Source organism: Marmota monax, unplaced genomic scaffold (assembly GCF_021218885.2).
Source record: "Marmota monax isolate L192 unplaced genomic scaffold, Marmota_monax_Labrador192_F-V1.1 WCK01_AAM20220418_F8-fsc00012, whole genome shotgun sequence".
Classification (NCBI taxonomy): domain Eukaryota; kingdom Metazoa; phylum Chordata; class Mammalia; order Rodentia; family Sciuridae; genus Marmota; species Marmota monax.
This window is the reverse complement of record NW_026695227.1, coordinates 15,040,031-15,065,858: the sequence shown is the minus strand read 5'-3', so window position 1 is coordinate 15,065,858 and position 25,828 is coordinate 15,040,031. Positions and strand designations below refer to the sequence as shown.

At 37.2% G+C, this 25,828-nt stretch overlaps 2 protein-coding genes across 9 annotated transcripts in view; one reads left to right on the top strand and one right to left on the bottom strand.

The window, feature by feature from the left end:
* Positions 1 to 403: 403 nt before the first annotated feature.
* Positions 404 to 25,828, bottom strand: part of Mrps35 (mitochondrial ribosomal protein S35) — a 64,349-nt gene continuing 38,924 nt past the window's right edge. For 2 of the 8 annotated variants that reach the window (XM_058576139.1, XM_058576143.1), the window contains 2 exons: positions 15,172 to 15,319; positions 11,773 to 14,567 (listed from right to left, as the gene is read on the bottom strand). In XM_058576139.1, the coding sequence (XP_058432122.1) occupies positions 14,416 to 14,567; positions 15,172 to 15,319 (300 nt within the window). In that variant the 3' untranslated portion in view covers positions 11,773 to 14,415. Of the gene's footprint in view, positions 509 to 11,772; positions 14,568 to 14,757; positions 15,320 to 20,534; positions 20,692 to 25,828 lie in introns of those variants that run through there. The other 6 variants (XM_058576140.1, XM_046435689.2, XM_058576141.1 and 3 more) reach the window with 6 other exon arrangements.
* Positions 616 to 10,130, top strand: Mansc4 (MANSC domain containing 4). Its single transcript, XM_046435687.2, has 4 exons — positions 616 to 768; positions 2,199 to 2,739; positions 5,916 to 6,050; positions 8,825 to 10,130. Exons 2-4 carry the CDS (start codon positions 2,511 to 2,513, stop codon positions 9,499 to 9,501), a joined length of 1,041 nt encoding a protein of 346 aa, XP_046291643.1. The 5' UTR covers positions 616 to 768; positions 2,199 to 2,510; the 3' UTR covers positions 9,502 to 10,130.

Sequence of the window (25,828 nt, the reverse complement as noted above, 5' to 3'; positions counted from 1 at the left end):
CATACCAGAGCAACTGAATCATTCTGTTGGCAGAAATTAAGTGCTTTTTGAGATATGAATCTAATTTCCCAGCCCCTCTCAAGAGCATCCGATTGGAAATAATTATAATGTATCACCGCATTGTAATAGTGTAATTGTTCTGGACAATTGATAAGATTTGTAATAAAAGCTATATACCAATTTGATTCAAAGTTGCAGTTGCTCCCTAGTTTCTGCAATTTTGTCCCACATAAACAAGTTTTGAGAGTATTGTGGACTGTCCCCCCATCCTAGTCTCTGCAGTCCAGTTTCTATCTTTCCTTTTCAGAATACTTAGCCTGAAGAAGTTACTCACTCCCAGACTTAATATTTATGCAAACACACACACACACACACACACACACAATGTGTTTTTAAAAATAAAAATCTTGTTTTGGCATTGGAACTTGTAAATCCTTTAATATGAAACTTTGATCTTCGTTCAAAAGTCATTTGCCAGCTTTAACAATTGTGGATTGTTCCATTAGCCCTGCAGGGAACAAGAGAACTTTAAGGAATTATATATCAAACACAAAAGACTGAATTTAATGTAACTAAAAGATTTGGAGGTCACAAAGTTAGAAAGTAGAGTTTCCAGTTATGTCCTGAGGCAGTTCTTAATAGAAATAACTATGGAATTTCATGAAAAACAGAGAGTGATTTTTTTTGTTACTCATTTGTCCCTTGCTTTGCCATTAGAAAATCTATTTTCCCTCTCCCCTCAGAACAGGTGGAACAATCTGTTAGCAGGTAAGCAACTGAAACTTTCTTTCTGTAAGAAGTTATTAGAATAAGATAGTTATTTTTAGTGTATTTCATGTGGCTTATGCAAAGTTAGGAGTTAATATGTGATATCATTTTTCCTCCAAATCAAGTCAAATGATTTTTAAAGTTATTCAGTCTTAAATGTTTTCTTCTTCATTTTCCCCATTAATATATGTTTCTAAAAAGTTAAAGTTATAAGTAGGCTATCTATAATTAGAAAACACATGGAGAGATGAAAATTTGAATAATGTTAACATTTTGGGGTCAAGTAGGTTAATGAGGTAAATAAGTTATTGAGCAAAAAGGTCTGACAGAAACACAGATCAAAGATCAGGAAGATTAGTTTCACCTTTTCCTTTTTAAAGTAGCAGTACTTCATGCCAGAAGCACTGCTTTATATAAAAATGGAAAGAAGAAAGCAGCAATTTCTTGATTTAAACTAATTTGTTAGCTTGGACATGATTAGTTATCATGATTGAGATAAAGAATCCACAACTATCATATAACCAGGAAGCCATTGTTCACTGCAGTCTCAAATGTTTGGACACTGCAGTTGAAGTATTTCTGTTACTATTTAGATATTTAAAACCATTGAAATGTGTATTCTACAGCAACTACTTTGTTTCAGAGATGCTATGCCTTTCTGTGTGTACTTCATAAAGCTGTCATCCATTTAATAATTTGCAAATGTGAACATCAGAAAACAAAAAAGAGAACAGTGATTCTCTTCTTAAACCTCTTCACAATTTTTACCATAAATTACAATTATTCTTGGTTGGATACTATACACTTCAAAGGGTGTTGTATTCCATGTACATTATGAACACTTTCTAATGGCTGAATCTTTAGAAGAAATCTTATTGTCCTTTTTTTTTTTTTAATGGAGAGCATTTTTTTTTAACCTTTATTTCACTTATTTATTTTTTTGTGGTGCTGAGGATCGAACCCAGGGTCTTGCACGTGAGGCGAGCGCTCTACTCTGAGCCACAACCCCAACCCCTTATGACTACTTTACAAAAAAATTACTTATCTCAAAGAGGGTCCAGGATCTATGTTCAATGGTCTTAAAATTATTCCAAAATAAAAATTTTATTTTAATATTTTATTTACTTTCAAGGATTTTTAGGTAAAAAACAAACAAAACAACTTAGACAATGTACAAACTGTTTTTCTAGTGGACACCAGATTTAAATTCAAAGAAATAAATAGCTGATAAAAAAAATCCAAGGTCACAAGTTCCTTAAAAGCCATAAAGAAGACCTCACAAAATAATGTCTTATTTCCGGTGAAACAGATCTTTCCTTTATCTGATTTTGAGCTACTGAATTATTGTTTTCCTCAGAAAGACTTGACTAGGATTTCCACTTGTCTTTATATTTATTTAGTAAAAGGTGTCTGTGGCTCTTTGCTTTCAGAGAATGAAGAAAAGCAGAGGAGAGAACCTACGTCTTCAAGTGGCAAAGGGACAGAAGATTGGAATAGCCTGAAAAGAGTTTGGAAAGAACTCCCATAAATCCCAAGTTCACCTGGGGCTCAGGTGGGAAGAAACAAAAGAAAAACCAATGTGCAAAGGACAGCCTCCTTTTTCTACAAAATGACTCTCCAGAAAGGTCCCAAGGATGCTTACCCTTACTCAGAGCCCAGAAGATTTAGAGCTTAAACCCTAATGGTCAGTTTTTTCTGTCCGGAAATCAGACTTTCTCCGAGTCTCTCTTCACAGCAAAGAAATGCATGTGGCAGTGGTAGCAGCCGAGGTGATACTGCTCCTAAGCATGGGATGGACATCAGACTCTCTCTGCTCACCCACTGTTTTTTACAGAGACTGCTGGATCCGCCGCTTCCCAGGTCTTCAAATTGTTTTGGAAGAGTCTCAGAAGCTGGGAGCCCAGTTCTTGAAATATTATTCTGAGAGCACTGGCCAGAAGTGCAGTAGGAGCTGCTGTCTTAGGAAAGATGGTGAGTATTAATAAAACACTTGAGCAAAATAGGAGGGAATGCCCAAGAATGAAGACCTAAGTCAGGAGTCTTAGGCAAAAGGCCAGTGAAGAGGTAAAAAGGACCAGAGAAGATTCTGCGGGATGAGAGATGGGGGAGACAGAGAACCTGAGAGCAAGCTAGCAGAAAGAAAGAGAGCTACCAGACTGGCTTTGCAGGATGAGCCAGAGCAGGCTCAATTTACAAATCTAGTAAGGTCCCAGAATGCTATAGAATATAAAAGAAACAAAATCCTCTTTTCTTCAAAAAAGTGCTAAGTGAAAATATTTCCACCAGGATTAGTATTTTTATAGCCCAAAATGTAACATATATGATTTCAAAAATGTTCACATTAATTTCCTTTTCAAAATGCCTTTTGGTGATAGTAGTACCATAGCAGATTTCTGAAATGGGCTTGCTTGGATTGACAAATGTGGGATATATTGAATACAGAATTTAGATCATGTTTTGAAATATTTTGTTAAATATCAAATAATAACAATCATACTTTCCAAATTTTCTAATGGATTTTTTCTCTGTGATATGGAATCTGGGTGTAAACATCATGGCTATGATATGATTCAGGCTTTCAATCAGGAAAGCATTTCATTGTTGCAGAATTTTAAGTTGCAATTGCCTAAAGATTTCTTTCATTTATTTTTCATTTCCTCCATGATTTAAAACCTACTTGGAAAGAAACAACAAAAGCAACACAGTACTAAAATAATTCCCTTCATTGTTTCACTTTTTTTTTTTTTTCTTTTTCTTTTTCAGTACTGGGGATGTAGCGTAGGGCTTCTTGCAAACTAGACACACACTACACTGAGCTGCGTACCTTTCATTTCACACTTTTTTTTTTTTTAACCATGATTCGGTACCCTCACCAATCCCACTGACCCAATTATGCCTGTAAGATGTCTGAAATGAAACTTGGAGCTAATTGGAGAGTATTATCAGATCATCAAGGAACAGCAATGTGAGCAAATGTCACAGGCCAAGTCCTCAAAAGCTGATCAGGCACAGCCAGCTTGGCAGCACATGCCTATAAGCCCAATAACCTGGGAAGCTGAGACAGCTGGATCAAAAGTTCAAGTCCAGCTTGGGCAATTTAATGAGATCCTGTCTCAAAACTAAAAATTCAAACAAAGATGTTGCTCCATGGTAGAATACCCCTGGGTCAATCCCCTGAAGCACAAAGAAAAAGGAAAAATGTTAATAAGGCACAAAGAAAGCAATTAATTTAATAAAGGGGAGTTCTTTTAAAAATGACAGTTGATCCAAATTTCTACCTTCCAGATGCTTCTAACTCTCATAAGCCACCACTGAGGGGAAGTGGGGGACGGGAGGGGCTGTACATTTTCTGAAATTTCCCAAGGCATGAATGCCCAAGGCCTGTGGCCCCTGTATTATCAGGGCTATTGTAGATCTAGGACAATTCCACAATCCTAGAGCCTCTGTAGCTTCCACATTGTGGCTTTCTTCCTTCAGAACAGGAAAGGGCAGGAAGGCATATCCCAGATTTTAGCTAGAAGCCACAACTGCCACAATCATGCTCAGAAATGGGACTCTGAAATGTACACCTGGAGTATTAAAAAAAATCTTTAAAAACTGTTCTCTACAGCATAAACTACTTTCTTGTCAGAAATTTAAATGTCTTAAATTTGAATTTTTTAATACCTTTCCCTTAAAACTTTACCTCACAGTCCTTAGAGATTATACTTATAATCTGTAATGTATTAGCAATGTATTATTCATTAACTTTTGTCCTATTCTTTCTTCTTCTGGAAAAATAAAGGATGCAGAAAGCTGAGGGTGTCCCAGAAGTAATGGTGGAGATGCCGCTCCTTATAGTTAACCTTACACAGAAGTGATACAGCTTCTACCAGCAGCGATTCCACAGCTAAGACGTGCTCTGGGGTCTGGTAACCATAAACTGCCCCTCTCTAGTCTAATTTTATTAAATAATTTGATACCTCTTGGCCAACGAATTTTTCACATGGTTATGACTACACTGGAACAAAAGCAAAATCGGTTGCATTTTAGGGAAGATAGATAATCTGACTGAAGATTTGCATCCAACAAATCTGACTTCAGGTTTTCCAGAAAATAGCACATTTTTGAGGAACAAATTTGATTAGAAAAGGGGAAACAGCATGAGCAAATGATGTACTTCATCACTACAATCTGTGTGCCAATGCTGCTGCATATCCACAGCCTGCCACTCTAATTGACACTGATTAGGCTTTTCCTTGGATGTAATTTTTTTGCACACAGGGCTAGTGCACACCTGTAGTCAGGGTCACTTGGCCTGCTGCTTTTCCATCATTTGGCTTCTCCCAGTAATATCATTATTCTTTTGCCCTTCCTGTTACTCCCTCTTCTTAGGTTACAGAATTTTTTCCTTTATTTTCCTATTTCTCTCTCTGGTGGGCCTCAGCATCTTAGCATTCTATGAGGTCATTGCACCCAGAAACCAATATAAGTCCCCAGAGATTTTTGTAGCCAATTAAATTTTTCATGAATACAAAATACTGAGACTAGAAAATAATGATTCTAGACATCCAACTGGAATGGAATGTGTGAAAGATTACTTAGAGAAAATTAAGGGATGTTTTCCTTTCAAAAGGCATTTTTTTAATATTCATAAATGCCATTACAGTAATTCATAATGTTCTGTGAAATGTGTGAACATAAACTAGGTATGGTGGCACACACCTGTAAACCTAGGGATTCCGGAGGCTAAAGCAGGAGGATCACAAGTTCAAAGCCAAGCCTCAGCTCTACTATCATGTATAATGAATTAGAACAAATTAAAACATTTGTAAAAATATTCTACCACCTGTTTTTGTAAATAAAGTTCTCTCAGACCAGAACCCAAAAAAGAAAAAAGTCAGCCTCAGCAACTTAGTGAGGCCCTAAGCAACTTAGCAAGACTTCTAAAATAAAAAATAAAAAGAAATAAAAAGGGCTAGGGGTGTGGCTCAATGTTAAGTTCCCCTGAGTTCAATCTCTAGTACATTAAAAAAAAAAGTCTGAATATAGTTCTGCAATATAGTGTTAATCTAGTATTTCTGAAAGAAATGTAAGTTATTCAGAGATCATCAAACTGATGGAAATCAAGACCTTCTACAGATGTACTTTGTCTCTTTCCTTTTCAGTTTCCTGTAATTTGGCTGTCTTCTTCTATGATCCTATTCATGACAATGTCAACTGCCTACATATTCACTGCCCAACCTTGGAGAGCTGCATATTAGAGCCCGGGACCAGTGCCATTTTGTACAACATAACAGATGGTAATGATGATATATTTCAGAACTTTTGAAGAATGTTGGTAATACTCTAGTAGAAGCATATATCCTGGCAATAGCTCTGTGTTACGTCCCTAAATCATTATTTTCCAGTGAACTCTGCCTGGAAATGGTTTGGATATTCAGGGCAGAAAACTGGAAGGAAATTCCCTTTAGTTTGGCACATTCAACAGGGATGAATTCATTCCAGACAATCACAAGTCATATGCAATTGAACAAAAGCTAAAGCGTTGTATTTCAAGAACTTGCAACAAGAGCCAAATTAGGCATTTCTACTATAGTGGCAAAGGGTGATGCTAAGAAATAAAGAAAATAATAAATGGCAGCTTTGAGGTTTATAGACACTGAATACAAAAGGATTCTGAAGAAAATGTTTTGTCATCAAAATACAAAGGGGGTATTTGTATTCATTGAAAACGTAATGCTCCAGGCTGGGTTCAACATTGTAGAAAACTGTGGCCATATCTTTGCCTTCAAGTTCCTTATAATCTTGTTGATGTGACAAGTCTTCCAATTAGTGTAAAAGATATAACTAAGTACAAAAATATTTGATACTGCCTCATTACAAAGGCTCCAAGAAGGGCAGACTAATGAGAGCTATTTTATTCAGCAGGTGGTGGTGGGGAGTCCTTGGAAAAGGCCAGGAGGAAGCAAAATGAGTTCTGTATCACATCATAGGAAAGTAAGAAAACTGGAGTAGTTACTGTATGGTGACATTTGAAGTTGTAGTGAAAATATGGCTATCTAGAGAGGGTGGGGTCAGTTAGCCAAAGGGCTATGGACAGAGTAGTGTTTTGGAAGGGATTTTTCAGAAATAGGGAATTGATAAAGACATTTAATGAGGAAACAACATAATTAAAATGGTAAGTCTGATGACCTTAGTCTAGGAAAATTACATGCAGGGCACAAGGCAGAAAGTCTAGTCCCAAGTGTGAAGCTAGCCTTAGCAACTTAGCAAGATCCTGTCTCAAAATAAAAAATAAAAGGGACTGGTGATATATACCTCCCCAGTACTGGAGGGGGGAAAAAAAGAAAAAAAGAAGAGAAAGAAAATTTGGTCAGAGAGGCATAAGATCTGGGCAAGGTAATTATAGTTGCCATAGAAAGGAGGGATGATTACCAGAATATTGGAATTTCTTTGGAAACAGAGTGAACTGGACTTATCTTTTTGCCTTTCTTTCTTTTTCTTCACATTTTCTCCCTTCCTTTCTCTTTCTTGTACCTGGGATTAAATCCAGGGACACTTTCACTCTACCACTAAGCTATATCTCCAGCAATTTTTATTTTTTTATTGTGAGATATGGTCTCACTAAGTTGCCCAGGCCAGCCTCAAACTTGCTATCATAGGCATGTGACACTGTGTCTAGCCTTAGTTACCTTCTGAATGAAGGAAACGAAGGAGTCAGAAATCACTCCAGTGCAGACTCCAGTTTGGGGAATGGAAGAATAATAATGCCACTGACTGAGACAATGGAAGAATAATAATGCCACTGACTGAGACAAGGAGGCAGATGTAATGATGTCAGCTTTGGGCTTATTCAGTTAAGTCGACACAAGGTGTGCAGGTGGAAGACACTGGAGAGACAAGGCCAGAACTCAAGAAAGAGGAAAAAAATTGGTGATATAGATTCCAGTGTCATCAATGTTGTGGTGGCAGATGGGGACAATTTTCTTGTGTGTGGGGGGAGGGAGGGTGATAAAAAAGCAGTCAAGGGGTAGCAGAACTTAAGGCCAAGGACTGAGAATGTAGAAACTATACAGCCAGTTAGGAACAAGAAGAGAGCAAAACAGTAAAATTGAGAAGCAGGGAGCCTGGGGCAAATGTGAAGGGGTCTGGAGTCTAGCGAGAAGAATTTCAAGAGGATCCTCAGCATTATTGAGGACCAGAGAGCAGCCAAAGCAATGAGATGCAAGTAACCAAGAAATTATAAATGAAAGCCAGGCACAGTAGTGCACACATATAATCCCAGCTACTCAGGAGGGAGAGACAGGAGGACTGCAAGCTCAAGGCCAGCCTGGCCAACTTAGTGAGAAGGTTCTCATTAAGTTGTTCTCAAAACAAAAATATAAAAAGGGCTGAAGATAGAGCTCAGTGGTAATGTGCCCCTGGGTTCTATCTCTAGGACCAAAAAAACAAGAGAAACATTATTTTGACAGAATAGTGAGGAATGTTAAGAAGACTACAGAAGCAAAACAAAGAAGGAGATGGATGTTGGCATGATTTCAGAGAGAGAAACAGACAGACAGACAGACCCACCATGTAGTCTCTTAACAGAGACCATCAGAAAGCTATTGAGCTTTTTTCTTCCTCTCTAAAGAAGCAGAGGATTTGAGCATGCCGGAAGTCAGAGGAAAAGGAGTTAGTCTACAAAAGAGGAAATACTAAAAGCAGGACCCTCAAGGATTGGAAAGGGATGAGATTTGAGGCTTTACTCTTGATTTTGAATTATGATCCTATTTTATCAATTTATTTTAAAAATGTTCTATCATAGCTCACAGGGTTACTGTTTCTGCAGCTTTCTACTAACACTATTATTGTGCAAAACCTTCTTGGGTGTAGCTGAATTTGTCCATAGCAGAAAATGTCCTGGAAGTTAGGATAAATTCAAATGAAGCTAGTATACTGCTAAGCTTTTTAGGAGTTTGCAATGGTTGAACTTAGCTTAGTTCAATAATTCATCGTGGCAAAACCCAACAGTTTTCTCCAATTTGTGCTTAAGGTTTTCTCTTTGAATTAATGTATTTTATTTATCTTTCAGGTATGGATCCAGATTTGCTGGTTTTTGAGCAATCACCTCCCACATATCTAAACACCCGTTCTTCATCTGATAGGTGGGATAGACTAAGGATTCTAAAAGCTATGAATTTAGATAATAAACAACAAACTACCACGATAAACCGTGTGTTGCCATCAACAGAGGCTCCATCATCAGCCCCACATCAAGATTTGGTTGTAAACACAAACAGTACCGGTTATTCCAAGGAATTAACAACAGATCTTTGGGCAAGGTTCATTTCCCTGAATGACTCCATTACCACCAAGGTAAATATGGTGTCACCAAGCACTGACTTAATCAGTGATCCAGACAATCAGACTGTTTCTCCTTTCTTTGTGCCCATCGACACAAAGCTTTCTCTTATGCCTATTCCATCCCGACTCAACAGTAGCAAGCAATTACTAAATAAAACCAAGGGGTACAACAGCAGAAACCAGACATCTGAAAATGAAGAAGAGACACTTAATGGGGCACCTGTGACTTCAAAGACCTGGCTGGCTTCTGTGGCCTTATGCACCTCTGTCCTCTTTCTTTGCTGTTGTATGGTCATCCTGGCAACCAGATGCTGTCGAAAGCAACAGGGCCAGTATAAACCAGGACAGCAAAAGTCAGGATCCAAGCAAAGTAAAAAATATAATATGCTAAAAGACAACTCTTAAAAGATGTTGTGAGATTATAAGCTTTAAAGGTAATAACTTTCAGTTTTCTGTAAGACAAGGGAAGTTTGATTAAAAAATATAATTATACAGGATGGTCACTCCTATTTCTAAAAAGGAAAATGTTTAGTAAACATAACTGCTTTCTTGATTATTTTCAATTTTTGAGTAGTGGTCCCTCTGCCACAGTTCCAAAAGTCTGACTCCTAGAGTTGTTATTTAGTACCATGTAGGAGATAAAGTTCTCAGTGGTTTAGGGATATGAACTAACTGGATCCTTGAAACTCTGTTAGATGAACTATTATTAACTGTCATTGTTGCCCAATATTATGCTATTATTATACTATTACTATTGTATCTTACAGCTAAGGAAGCTTAGGTGAAGAGAGAGTGAGCATTTTGGCTAAAGTCACATAGCTAGTAAGTATCAGGTTCAGGACTTAGTTAAAACATAGGCAGTCTAATTCAAAAGCCCATGCTCAGAATCACCAATAGACTAAGAACCTATTTTTTCCAATTAACATGAAAAAAAGGACACCAAGAAGAAAATACCATCAGATTTATCTCAAAGTTGAAGTCAAATTACTGTCACATGTGGTAATAAAATCATTTAGTGGCTTAACCAAAACACACTATTATTGTTATTAATCCACAAGCAAATACTTCCTTCTTTTATGTTTAATTGATTGATCCTTCTCAATCCTAATCCTAATTTTATTTTCTAAAGCTGAGATATCTTTCAGTAAGTATGGTTCTGAGCTCCTTTATTCTGTTGAACAAAATTTGGGAGTTTTACTTTATATCCTTTGCTTGTATACATTGTTTTCCTAGGTATATGAGAGCACTTGCCTAGTATGTGCAAAGACCTGGGTTCAATCCTCACACACACACACACACACACACACACATTAAACAAAAGGACCAAAGAAAAACAACAAAACCGTTGTTTTTCCCAGGTGGAAATACTATTTCTAGGTATTTCAGCTCTGTCTAAATGTCAAACCAGATTTATCCCTACTTCTAAACACTAAATTTTTCAAATTTAGTTTATTTTTTGGTATCAGGGATTGAACCACTGAACCACACCCTCAGCCCTTTTTATGATTTATTTAGACACAGGTCTCACTGAGTTGCTCAGGGCCTAAGTTGCTGAGGCTGGCTTTGAACTGGTGATCCTCCTGCCTCAGCCTCCCAAGCCACTGGGATTACAGGTGTGTACCACACCACACCAAGCTACACTCAGATTCTTAAATATAGAATACTGTAATTCAAGTCTCTAATGATCTTAATCTTCAGGCCCTTCATCTTAATCCTGAAAGATAGTCAATAAGCATAAAGGATAAGAGAACATCCTATTACAAGATTAATAAAATGCTACTCTTTTCTCAGGTGTTAAAATAGACTGTCCAATGGCTTAAAAGATGTTTCTTTCTCCAGCATTGTTAATCAGTGAAAAAGAGAATGAATATTTCTTTTAATAAAAAAAAGTATACAAAATCTCTTGTCAGTGGAATATCAACTACAAATAATCTGATTTTTTTTTTTTGTGTGTGTGTGTGTGTGCGTGAGGCCTGGGGATTGAACCCAGGGCCTTGTGCATGCAAGGCAAGCACTCTACCAACTAAGCCACATCCTCAGCCCCAGAAATCTGATTTTTAAATGTAATCAATTTACCTGAACTTGCTAATGATTCATAATATTAGATATCATCATAATATTAAGCAAAGAAAGAATGTGTTATTTCCTAACACATTAAGAGGGCACCCCCATTTCACTGGTAAAGGGAATATCAAAATTTAAATTACCATACAATTATATTTCTGGATTTTTTCCTTTAATGTAGTACTGGCATCAAACTCAGGGCCTCACACATGCTGGACAATCACACAACTGCTGAATTACACCCTCAATTATATTCATTCTTTTAAAAAATAACTTTAAGTATGTATAAATTGCTTAGGTCTTTCAACAAACTTCAGCTCCTAAGGGGAAAAATTTTTTCTTTTCCTCTTTGGAGTTTCTCAGAATTTTACTTATTTCTTGAAGTTGATAGTTTCATAGAAATGGCCATAATTTAAAAAGAACATATTTGCAATTGTAAGGAAACCAACATACTCCAGCCCTTCTTCAGGCCCTATTTTTGCCCTTCAGATAAACTGAGTAAACTTGGATTGGACAGGCAACCTAGAGATCAGTCAGAAATGAAGCAAAAATAACTGGGGCTAGAAACTATATCCATACTAGAAGCCAAAAGGACCAAAGAAAACTTCAGAGTAAGATTTAAAATTTTATTAAGAAACAATAAAAAATCTGAGGGCCCAGTCAGTAACTAAGGCTAAGGTTGTTAAGCCCACTTAGGAAGTAACCATGGAATCTTCTTAACAATATAACTCACCAGACTTTTTAAAGAAAAAAAAAAAAGTCTGTAACTGTTCAATTTTATGAAATACCAAAACTGCCCCAGCCTCCCAAGTAGCTGGGATTATAGCCTTGCACTACCATACTTGGGTTGGAATGAAAACAGGCAAAGAAAAAACAAAAACCCACAATTCAGAAAGCAGATTTGATCTACTTCTTAGTTGCCTAAGTGTTCAAGCAACTTCTGAATGATACAACAGAATTTGAGGTAAGAAATGACTGCACTATCAATATATACCCTAGAGTCCCTATCTTAAGGATGAATATGATAATGTTCATAGTATATATTGTATCAACTAACAGATTTTAAAGGACAAGGAGGTAATTAATGACAAAAAAAGCCACTTCATTACTGCTAAAATTATAATGATGGCAACAAGTTTTGAGATACTGTTGCAGTACTAGGGATTGAGTCCAGAGACTAGGGATTGAGTCCAGAGACATTCCATCACTGGGCTCCAGCTCCAGCCCTTTTTTAGTTTTTTGAGACAGGATTTTGCTAAGTTGCTTAGGGCCTCACCACATTGTCCAAGCTGGCCTCAAACTAGCAATCCTCCTGCTTAGCCTCCCCAGTTGCTGGGATTACAGGTGTGTGCCACCATACCCAGTTTAGGCAGTTGAACTTGTCAATGGCTATGACCCTCAGCCTCAAGTCAGTTACTTGGAATTGGCAAACTACAAAAGTTGAGAGGACACAGCCCCCTACAAGGCTGTCTGTTTTAGTCAGCTTTTTCACTGCTATGACTAAAAGGTCCTAACCAGAACAACTGTAGAGGAAAAGTTTATTTGGGGGATCACGGTTTCAGAGGCCTTAGTCCATAGAAGGCTGGCTCTATTCCTCAAGGCTAGAGGTGAGGCTGAATATCATGGTGGGTGAGTGTGGCAGAGGGAAGCAGCTTACATCATGATCGGGAAGCACAGAGAGATAGAAATACATACCCTCAAACCACATCCCAATTCTCACATCCTTCAGTCCCACCCTCAATTTAAATTTTCAGTTAATCCCTATCAGGTGATTAATTCACTGATTGGGTTAAGACTCTCATAACCCAATCATTTCTCTTCTGAAGCTTTTTGCATTGTCTCACGTGAGCTTTTAGGGAACACCACATCTAAATCAAACACTGTCCTCACTTCTGACACAAACTATAAGTTTGCAGGTGATTGCAAAACCACCCTCAGGTTAGAGAGTGGGGCACAATAGGGCATCCCTGTAATCAAAACAGCTCAGGAAGCTAAGGCAAGAGAATGTAAGTTCTAGATCAATCTCAGCAATTTAGCAATTAAGCCTTAAGCAACTCAGCAATTTAGCAACTAAGTCCCTAAAATAAAAAATGAAAAGGGCTGGGGATATGGCCCAGTGGCAAAGCACTCCTGGGTTAAATCTCAAGTACAAAAAATTTTTTTTTCACTAGAAAAACTTAGCAGAATTCAATGAAAGTTATTACTTGCACAGTGTGGTTTATCATAGTGAAAGCACAGGTTAAAATCACCCACAAGAGAAGCAACCATCACACAGGTATAACTGACTAGATCACAGGGGTAGTTGATCTCAGGTGCTAGGTGGACTGACACTGTGTGACCCAAAACTCCCACCCTGAATTGTGAGTTTTATTTATTTTTTGGCATGGCTGGTCCCACCCTCAGATTCTTGGGGGCTGCCCCCCACCCTAAATAAAGATACTCCTCTCAGGTATGATGTAGATTGCCTACCAGAGGCAGAGAGCAAAGGCCAGATCTATCTTTGGCAAGATCAAATTCTTCTTTGCATAGTACTATTCCCTCACCTTTCATCTGCACTGAATGATTACCCCAACTGATGCCTCCTGACATGATGGCAAATTATCACCCCCTCAGCTTTTACTGCTTTCAAAATATTTCCTTTTTCAACTCTGTCTGTATCTGTTTTCCTTTACACCACAGAATTTTAAATATGCTGACATATTTCTTCAGGTATGCTCTAACATGATTGAAAAAGTCATTTTTAACTGTCTTGCATTTCATTCACTGTCTGTATCCAATTGGAACACAACATACTGCTCATTCTTTTTTGTTGTTGTTGTTTGGTACTCCAGGCAACATTTTCATCCTTTTTATAACCTGTAGACTTTTGGTTTTACTACTACCAAATCACACTATCATTTTACAAATATTTTAGACAACTGGTTTGAAACTCCTTTTGACTTTCATTTATATTCTCTAATTCTGTTAGGCAAAATACATCTGTTAGGTAAATGCAATCTCAATAATTCCTTCATTGTGATTTAAATTAATCACCTGTTAACAACTTGGAAATGGTAAAAGTAACTTGTAATATACTGAGTTGGGGCTGCTGGTATATAGCTCCATGGTACAGAGTGAGCTTAGCATGCAGGAGGCCCTGGGTTGAAACCCCAGCACAAAAACCAAAACCAAAACCAAACACTGAATTGACAAATGAATGGAATGTTTTTAAAAGCAGTTTTCATTTTGCCACTTACTCCAATGAAATTCAAGGCCCTAATCCTCATCTCGTTCTCGAGTTGTGGCATCCCTAACTGGGCCATCAGAGAGATGAATACCAGCTAATATCCACTTGTATTTTTCTGCTAGCTTGGGTTTGCCAAAATGAGCTCCAGAACATAGAAAGAGTTGAAATAACATGAAGAACCCTAAAAGGGAGAGATGAAACAAACTTTTTAGATTAGAAAATACTTTAATTGAGGATCTGTTTCAACCCAGAATTGGCGATAATGTAGGGGCTGGTTCTGAGCCTAGCTTTTCAAATAACCAAAATCATCTTTCAAAAGCAATCAATAATGCCAATCTGAGGGGAAAGAAATGTGGCATGTGACAAAATAATACTTAATATGAATATTAACACCTTTAATATTATATATGTAAGTATACGAATATTAAAGATGTTATACAGAAATAAAATCAAATTTAGAACCAGAGAAATCACAGAGATCTTCTGATTAGTCTAATAAACCCAGTGTATAAGCTTAGAAAACGTGGAAATAATCATTGCCATCATACATTAGAATGAAAGGAACAATTTTAACTCTGATGTAAAACAATGGTTTTTAAACATTTTCACTTTTATATCAAATTAGATATTGATTACATATATCATAAGGGTTTTCTATGTTGTAATTCATGCCAAATTTAATATTCTTTTCACTGATTCTTTGTACTGAGAAAGGCTAATTTCATTTTCCCCCTCATTCTTAAGAGTAACAACAGATTTTTGGTAATCTTCAACTTCTTCAGTACCAAGAAGTTCTTCTTTATTTACTTCTGTGTTCTCAGCAGCTTTAATTTGAAGAAGTGTTTCCAGGATATTTTTTTCTGAGGCACTATTTTTCCATATATATTCTTCCATGTCTGCTTCAGTCTTATTTTTTTCCCATTCTTCAGTTTTCTAAAAGGAAAAAAACAAAGAGTTCTCAATTCTGAGATTGTTATCAAAAGACAAAATATTTTTGTTTTGTTTTTTTAAATATTTAAAATTTTTTTTAGTTGTAGATGGACACCTATTTTATTTATTTTTACATGATGCTGAGGATTGAACCCAGGGCCTCTCACATGCTAGGCAAGCCCTAACCCTCTGTTTGTTTTAAGGTAAGAGAAGTTTGCAAAAGGTAGAGAGATCCAGGGGACACTTTGTACACTGATTGACCCCCTCATGAAGCACTGTTGTGACTACCTGGCCCAGCTTTAGGGCTGCATGCTCTATTCTAAGAACACCAGTCAGTCAAGCTGTTACCACTCATTTGCTCTATCTGCCTTGCAAATTTTACTTACAGAGCTATCCTATTTTCCAACAATTACAGAAAACTTTATTGTAGTTTCTATTCCCTTAATACATCAATATTTCACACTTCTGAGGTTAAAAATAATGAAGGTTGAGAGGAAACTGTATCTGATCTTTTTAACAGTCTTGTGGGAATGAAAGGGAAGGGCAATTACAATAAAAATTCAAAGTATATGTGCATGTCCATAAGCAATACATGGTTTTTATCAAAATGACTCTTTGTTTCCATAATGAAAACAAATTTGTTAGTATTTGTTTTTTTCTTAACAAAATTTATTACCATGTATTCTAGGGAATACTGGTAGGTTTTATGATATTATAATTCAAATTTGGGATTTGAATGGGAGATGTAACATTCTGCAAAAAAAACAAGCAATCTAGCTAATAAGTAATATGCCCTGGTTCAAAGAAATGCTGAACAGCCACATTCTTTCCAAATTAACACATACAAATATTCTAAGCTAATGACTATTGTAGAATCATCCCTATTCTGAGTAACAAGTTTAAAAGTAGTAAAATGTTACAAAAAAGGTGTGTAAGCCTGTCAGAAATACTATTCTACTTCAGAAAAATCCTACTGAAAGAACCCAACCTTGAGCAGGCAGAGCTTCAGGTCTCATCAGAACTGTGTTCTAAGACATGGGTACATAGTTTCCACCTATGCCAATCTCTCATCCTCATCCTCTCTATAGAAGCTCGAGAAAAGAGAAAAAAAGAGAAGCCATAAATAGATCACTAGACACCACTTAATCAGTAAACCCCTTTAGATTGCTGAGACCCAAGGAAGAGGTTCCCCCAACACAAACAGACCAGCAAGAAGAAAGCTTCCTTTGAATCCTTCAAGAGAAACTAATAAGATATAGGGTATCTTTTCTGGTCCCCAAATTCTTGTGCCAAAGTCTTAAGCATTCACAATTCCTGAATGTTTGCTTTGCAGTTCTAAATGAAATTTACAGATAGAAATAATTTTCCCAGCTTATGTTCTATAAAGCTCTTATTCCCTTTTTTAATCTGGTAGAAAGACTAGGCTTGACAGGAGGTGGGGTAGAGATAATGTGAAACTACTTCTTATTGTGCCCTTGCCCTAAAACCCTGTGGCAAATAATTTCTAACAAACTCCAAATTTGTACATTAAAAAAAAAAAAAAAAAACTGGCAAAATTATCAGACCTAACCTATTTTTAAAAAATATTTTTTAGTTGTTGATGGACCTTTATTTTATTTATGTGTATGTGGTACTGAGAATCAAACCCAGTGCCTCACACATGCTGGGCAAGCACTGTAACACTGAGCCACAACCCCAGCTTCCAACCTAATTTTTATTGCAATTTTAGGAGAAAGAATAAATGACAGACCCTTAAAAAAATTGAATGCCCTAAATTAAACATCATATACTCATTGAAATGCTTTAGATATTTTAAGAAAACATCATGATTGTTTCATAATTCTAACTTAGGGGTAAAGCATACTTAATTGAGGATACCAACAAATATATTTTACAAAACATTAAGTAAAATTGTTACTCCATCTCATTCCTGACTGGTAGAAGACAAGCAATTAAGAGACTTAATTATTTAAAACATTCTAAGTTCCAAGTTTGAAGACAACTTATGTAACTAAGGGAGACCTTATCTCAAAATAAAAAATAAGAGTGAGGGGTGTAACTCAATGGTAGAGTATCACTAGGTTCAACCCTCAGTACTGAAAAAAAAATTTAAGTTTCATCCATGTTTTATCTGGACTTTCTAAAATGCTTTCAATAGATACTTATTGAAAAAATATCTATTGAAGAAGTGATAAAAGGTAAATCCACTAATAATTTCTAGAATTTCATTTATCTTCGCCTTACATTTGGTATATACATGGTGGTTTACCACAGTATTTCTCAGGTATGCCATATTGATTCCCTCAGCCCTCAGGGAGGCCATGTAAGCCTGGAGTTTCAGAAGTAGTGTCATACATTCTCTTCCCTCATTTACCTAGATAAGAAATTTTCTAAAAAATAAAATAAGTAAATATATATATTTACAAAAAAAATCCACAAAATTCACTCAATAAAAACTGACCTATACATTTGATTCTTTAAAAAAAAAAAAAAAAAAGAAATTTTCTTGCCTTCTTTTCTCTCTTTTTGTGGTGTTGGGGAGTCAAACCCAGGGCTTTGTGCATGCTAGGCAAGTATTCTACCACTGAGCCACATCCCCAGTTCCAGTAGAGGATTTTCTATGTGCATAATGACATGAAAAGGTAAGAAAACCTTGCCTACAGGATAATGTATGCTTACAAGAGAAAAATCACTATGTTCTAAACAGTTACTGGTAGGTAAAATGAACTAACATTCTGTAAAAGGCATGGCTCTCACTAATCTTGTTACCAATATACTGCAGCACTGGGCTTCAGCTGCAAGCTGAACAAAATTCACATTTTCTACATATTCTAGCTTTAGAATTCAAATTGTACAGCTGAATATAAAGTCCAAGATATCAATAGTAATAACCCAACAAACTGAATATTTCCTATCACCAGTATCTCAAATGCTTATATATATTAACTATTTCACATAATTCTTATACAGACCTACTAGGAGATTTTAACATCTCTACAGAAAAGAAAACTAAATATTATAAAAATTAAATAGAGAGCTACAATCTCTTAGAGAGTTTTAGATACCAGGATGTGTTGTATTCTAGGAAGTAACATAGTGCACATACCATATATTTAGCAACTCTTTTAGAAAGTTTCTATAGCAGTACCTACTGATCTAACACATTTACTCTATCTGCAGCAAGATATGCAAATATTCACATTACATGGAATAAATAAAATATATCAATAGCTGGGCACACTGGCATGTACTCATTGTCCCAGCAACTCAAGAGGCTGAGGCAAGAAAAAAATGCCTGTGAGTCCAGAAGTTTGAGGCCAGCCTGGGGCAACATTATATAACCCCATCTTAAAAAAATAAATAACATAAATAGCTTCTTATCCATTCAGATCACATTTTTTTCCCACCAAATGAGACATGAAAAGACTATCCATTTCTAAAGCTTTTTGGGTTTCAGAGTTACAGAGGTTTGCATATCTGTAATGGGGTCAACATCAAATAGGAAGGTGATATAAAACAATATTTAACATGGGCTTCGGTGTTTCTAGGCCTCAATTTAAATCCTAGCTGCATCTCTGATTTCATAGGGCTGTTCTAAGCATTAAAAGAGGTCAAGGATTTCCCTGTACTAGGAGCACCTGCTCACAGTAAACACTATATAAATGTTTGCTGTTAATAACGTAACTTCAAAGAGTAGAGTTCAAACCTAGGTACCTATGCCATGGGTTTGGGAAGGAATACTTAGGGATGATGGCAGGGGGCATTTTTACAAAACTTTTGGAAAATGTCTTCAAAGTGAATGTGACCTGTACCACCATCAAGCAATAAACTCAAACTTTAAAGGTAAATACAAACACAGTTGCCTCAAATGTTTTACCATGTTATCCCTATTCACAAAAATCAAATGATTGATATTTATAAAACTGGATAAAATAAACAGAAATAAGAAGTCTGCTCTTCTCTGTCACAATCTAAAGGTGATACTTTTTTCCCTCTAGTGCTAGGGATTGAACCCAAGGCCTTGTGCATGCTATCTAATGGAAGAGAAATGAGTGGTTTGGGAGGTTTGAGCTATTAGCCAGGGCTTGTGTGATAGATTAGAATTTGAGAAGCCACAAACATAACTGGTTTTAGTTCTGAAGCTATAAATAGGAAACTAGGGCACCAGGGCTTCTAAAAAACAAAGTGTAATGTCCCATAATCTCACAGTATTTAGGAGACAGTCCTGCTAGAGGGAGGAGGTCCTTTTACAAATACTCAACAAATCTCCCTCTCAAGATGCACTAGATTTTGAGGCTGCAAGGGGCAAGCAGTTACCAGACTAAGCACAAAACTTTTGAAGGGTGTAAGTAATGCCTCAGCACTCTTTCAGTGATGTGAACTCAGACTCACCAAGTTCCCAAACAAAAGCCAGGAAGGCTATGCCTGAGGAAAATGAAGAAACCAACAGTGAACTCATCTTACAAGAACTACAACCAGTCCTAACCCAAGTCAATCATGAATGTATTAAATAAAACCCTGACCCTGTCTGCTTAAGAGAAAAACCAGGAATCCCTTCTGTTGGACAATACCAACTGGAGCTTTACGAATCTCTTAAGACACAATGGTGGGAGAACGGGCTCAGCGGCCCGCCGGCGGGGTAGACAGACCACCCCAATTGCAGGAGGGGCCCAGCTGCAGCCTGTGCCTGCATGGTAGGCAGACCGTGCTACCCGGAGAAGGGGCCCAGGGGCCCGCCTGCGCAGTAGACAGACCACCCCAGCTTGAGGAGGTGCCCAGCCTCCGGCCTGCGCGGTGGGCGGACCGCGCAACCCCGAGAAGGGGCCCAGCGGCCCGCGGCGTGGTAGACAGACCACCCCAATTGGAGGAGAGACCCAGCTGCAGCCTGTGCCTGCGTGGTAGGCAGACCGTGGGACCCGGAGAAGGGGCTCAGCGCCTGCCTGCGCAGTAGACAGACCACCCCAATTGGAGGAGGGGCCCAGCCGCCACCTGCACCTGCGCGGTAGACAGACCTCCCCAGCTGGAGGAGCCCAGCCTCCCGCCAGTGCGGTAGACACCACTCCAACTGGAGGAGGGGCCCTGCCGCCCGCCCGTGCGGTCACCTGACCGAACTCTTGACAAACATAAGGTTTCCCCAACACCCCCACCTCATCAAACACCTTATGAGAAAAACTGATGGAACTCATCTTGGAAAATCCCACCAACCCTTAAAACCCACCAACCGGTTGATGTGGCTACCAGTGCAGTTCTGCAGTGGAGCAGGCACCTGGTTTACATCTAAGAGAATAAGAGTAGAGAGGCCACAGGTGGAAGCTCAAGTCCTCACCACCATCCTGAACCCAGAGACTCAAGCTAGGAACAGACAACGCCACCAACTGGAAGAAATGAAAACAGAGTTCTGAGAGACATTTTTTTTTCTTTCTTTTTCTCTCTTCTCTCTCTTTTCAGCCATTCACCCAGTCTCCTCTACCCTCCCCCCTCGGGTCCTCGCAACCTCAACATATGTGAAACTAAAAATTGTGCACGAAAAAGGTCTTTAACAACTGGATCAGCAGAATAATATACTATAGAAGAATTGCATATGCCCCACTTCCCTCCCCCGTTTTTATTTCTTTTCTTTTTTCTCGTATTTTCTTTTTCCCACTCTCTTTTTTCTCTTCATTTCCTTGTTATTTGTTTTCCTCCCTCTTACTCCCTCTATCCCACTTGCAACCCCCTAAATTTTATTATTTATAAGTAGGGTAATCTTATAAATACAGATAGGAATTTCAACCTACACATTCTTCCATAAATTACCCATCTATTAGTTAGAGCTTTCCAAAGTTACTAAGTTAGATTAACCCCATACCCTCACTCCTTTCCCCATAAACATAACATCCTACACCTGAAATTCAGTTTTCTTCAAGCTACCAGAAACGGTATGCCTTTCATGAAACTAATGATTATATTTGTAAAAGATAATCGAAACCAACATTTGTAGACATAGAGTCTAGCTATAAATGTAGTAATAAGGAAAACGTGTGCTTACATGATGTACTATTGATACTGAGAACTGTTAACATTGTCTTTCTCCACAAAAGAGAGACTTTGCAACTATACAAGAGCAATATAAATATATAAGGGGAAAATTCAATAACACAACAGTTTTACAAGCAGAAAGAAACGCGAGCAATATGAAAAGACAAGGAAAGAAAGGACCACAAGCAATGCAGGTCAACTCAACTTTAGAAGAGGTAATATCTGCAGCAGGTGGAATGTCAGATAAAGAATTCAGGACATACATGCTTCAGATGATCTGGAGTCTCAAGGAAGACATTAGGCAGCAAAATCAGACAATGAAAGATCACTTCGACAATGAATTACATAAACAAATCCAAGAAGCAAAAGATCAACTATACAGGGAGGTAGAGGTTATAAAAAACAAACAGAAATCGTAGAAATGCAGGAAGCAATAAACCAAATTAAAAACTCAAATGAGAGTACTACCAGCAGAGTAGAACACTTAGAAGATAGAACATCAGACAATGAAGACAAAGTATTTCAACTTGAGAAGAACATAGACAGCTCAGCGAGACTGTTAAGAACCCATGAGCAGAACATCCAAGAAATACGGGATAACATAAAGAGACCAAACTTAAGAGTTATTGGGATACAGGAAGGTATAGAGGTCCAAACCAAAGGAATGAACAATCTATTCAACGAAATAATACGAGAAAACTTCCCAGACTTTGAAGAATGAAACAGAATCCCAAATCCTAGAAGCCTACAGGACGCCGAATGTGCAAAATCACAAGAGATCCACACCAAGACACATTATAATGAAGATGCCCAACATACAGAACAAGGAGAGAATTTTAAAAGCAACAAGAGAAAGGAAGCAGATTACATTTAGGGGTAAACCAATCAGGATAACAGCTGATCTTTCAACACAGACACTGAAAGCTAGAAGATCCTGGAACAACGTATTTCAAACGCTGAAAGAAAATGGGTTCCAACCAAGAATTGTGTATCCAGCGAAATTAAGCTTCAGGATGGAAGATGAAATTAAAACCTTCCACGATAAACAAAAGTTAAAAGAATTTACAGCTATAAAACCAGCTCTTCAAAACATCCTTGGCAAAACATTACAGGAAGAGGAAATGGAAAATAACAATGAAAACCAACAGCGGGAGGTAGTACAGTAAAGGGAAAAATAAACAAAGAGGAAAAACAAACCATGTTAAGTAACATAAATAAACAAATATGGCTGGAAAAACAATACATAACTCAATAATAACCCTAAATGTTAATGGCTTAAACTCACCAATCAAGAGACACAGGTAGTAGACTGGATCAAAAAAAAAAGATCCACAAATATGATGCCTACAGGAGATGCATTTGATAGGAAAAGACATACATAGACTGAAGGTGAAGGGTTGGGAAAAATCATATCACTCATATGGACCTCGGAAACAAGCAGGAGTGTCCATACTCATATCAAATAAAATAGATTTCAAGCCAAAGTTAATCAAAAGGGATAAAGAGGGACACTACATACAGCTCAAGGGAACCATACACCAACTAGACATAACAATCATAAATATATATGCCCCAAACAATGGTGCAGCTATGTTCATCAAACAAACTCTTCTCAAGCTCAAGAGTCTAATAGATCACCATACAATAATTATGGGAGACTTCAACACACCTCTCTTACCCCTGGACAGATCTTCCAAACAAAAGTTGAATAAAGAAACTACAGAACTCAATAATACAATTAATAACCTAGACTTAATTGACATATATAGAATATACCACCCAACATCAAGCAGTTACACTTTTTTCTCAGCAGCACATGGATCCTTCTCAAAAATAGATCATATATTATGTCACAGGGCAACTCTTAGAAATTATAAAGGAGTAGAGATAATACCATGCATCCCATCTGATCATAATGGAATGAAACTGGAAATCAACGATAAAAGAAGGAAGGAAAAATCATGCATCACTTGGAGAATGAACAATAGGTTACTGAATGATCAATGGGTTATAGAAGATATCAAGGAGGAATTTAAAAAATTCTTAGAGATAAATGAAAACACAGATACAACATATCGGAATTTATGGGACACAATGAAAGGAGTTCTAAGAGGAAAATTCATTGCTTGGAGTTCATTCCTTAAAAAAAGAAAAAAACAACAAATAAATGATCTCACACTTCATCTCAAAACCCTAGAAAAAGAAGAGCAAACCAACAGCAAAAGTAGTAGAAGGCAAGAAATAATAAAAATCAGAGCTGAAATCAATGAAATTGAAACAAAAGAAACAATTGAAAAAATTGACAAAACTAAAAGTTGGTTCGTTGAAAAAATAAATAAGATCGACACACCCTTAGCCATGCTAACGAAGAGAAGAAGAGAGAGAACTCAAATTACTAGCATACGGCATGAAAAAGGCAATATCACAACAGACACTTCAGAAATACAGAAGATAATTAGAAATTATTTTGAATCCTTATACTCCAATAAATTAGAAGATAGTGAAGGCATCGATAAATTTCTTAAGTCATATGATCTGATTGAGTCAGGAGGATATACACAACCTAAACAGACCAATATCAATTGAGGAAATAGAAGAAGCCATCAAAAGAATACCAACTAAGAAAAGCCCAGGACCGGATGGGTATACAGCAGAGTTTTACAAAACTTTTAAAGAAGAACTAATACCAATACTTTTCAAGCTATTTCGGGAAATAGAAAAAGAGGGAGAACTTCCAAATTCATTCTACGAGGCCAACATCACTCTGATTCCTAAACCAGACAAAGACACTTCAAAGAAAGAAAACTACAGACCAATATCTCTAATGAACATAGATGCAAAAATTCTCAATAAAATTCTGGCAAATCGGATACAGAAACATATCAAAAAGATCGTGCATCATGATCAAGTAGGATTCATCCCTGGGATGCAAGATTGGTTCAATACATGGAAATCAATAAATGTTATTCACCACATCAACAGACTTAAAGATAAGAACCATATGATCATCTTGATAGATGCAGAAAAAGTACAGCATCCCTTTATGTTCAAAACTCTAGAAAAACTAGGGATAAAAGGAATATACCTCAATATTGTAAAAGCTATCTATGCTAAGCCTCAGGCTAGCATCATTCTGAACGGAGAATGCCCTCTCTCACCACTTCTGTTCAACATAGTTCTTGAAACACTGGCCAGAGCAATTAGACAGACGAAAGAAATTAAAGGCATAAAAATAGGAAAAGAAGAACTTAAATTATCAATATTTGCAGATGACATGATTCTATACCTAGCAGACCCAAAGGATCTACAAAAAACTACTAGAGCTAATAAATGAATTCAACAAAGTGGCAGGATATAAAATCAACACGCATAAATCAAAGGCATTCCTGTATATCAGCGACAAATCCTCTGAAATGGAAATGAGGACAACCACTCCATTCACAATAACCTCAAAAAAAAAAAAAAAAAATACTTGGGAATCAACCTAACAAAAGAGGTGAAAGACTTATACGATGAAAACTACAGAACCCTGAAGAGAGAAATAAAAGAAGATCTTAGAAGATGGAAAAATATACCCTGTTCATGGATAGGCAGAACTAACATCATCAAAATGGCGATATTACCAAAAGTTCTCTATAGGTTTAATGCAATGCCAATCAAAATCCCAATGGCATTTCTTGTAGAAATAGAGAAAGCAATCATGAAATTCATATGGAAAAATAAAAGACCCAGAATAGCAAAAAGAATTCTAAGCGGAAGTGTGAATCAGGCGGTATAGCGATACCAGACTTCAAACTATACTACAGAGCAATAGTAACAAAAACAGCATGGTACTGGTACCAAAACAGGCGGGTGGACCGTACAGAATAGAGGACACAGAGACCACTCCACAAAATTACAATTATCTTATATTTGATAAAGGGGCTAAAAGCATGCAATGGAGGAAGGATAGCATCTTCAACAAATGGTGCTGGGAAAACTGGAAATCCATATGCAACAAAATGAAACTGAATCTCTTTCTCTTGCCATGCACAAAAGTTAACTCAAAATGGATCAAAGAGCTTGATATCAACTCAGAGACTCTGCGTCTGATAGAAGAAAAAGTTGGTTCCGATCTACATATTGTAGGGTCGGGCTCCAAATTCCTTAATAGGACATCCATAGCACAAGAGTTAATAACTAGAATCAACAAATGGGACTTACTCAAACTAAAATGTTTTTTCTCAGCAAGAGAAAGAATAAGAGAGGTAAATAGGGAGCCTACATCCTGGGAACAAATTTTTACTCCTCATACTTCAGATAGAACCCTAATATCCAGAGTATACAATGAACTCAAAAAATTAAACAATAAGAAAACAAATAACCCAATCAACAAATGGGCCAAGGACCTGAACAGACACTTCTCAGAGGAGGACATACAATCAATCAACAAGTACATGAATAAATGCTCACCATCTCTAGCAGTCAGAGAAACGCAAATCAAAACCACCCTAA

Bases quoted from the DNA above. Each gene is read 5' to 3' on its own strand.
- Mansc4 (XM_046435687.2), top strand. From the start codon at position 2,511: ATGCATGTGGCAGTGGTAGCAGCCGAGGTGATACTGCTCCTAAGCATG. The intron at 2,740-5,915 runs GTGAGTATTAAT...TTTCCTTTTCAG, and splicing joins CTGCTGTCTTAGGAAAGATG to TTTCCTGTAATTTGGCTGTC. The intron at 6,051-8,824 runs GTAATGATGATA...TTTATCTTTCAG, and splicing joins TTTGTACAACATAACAGATG to GTATGGATCCAGATTTGCTG.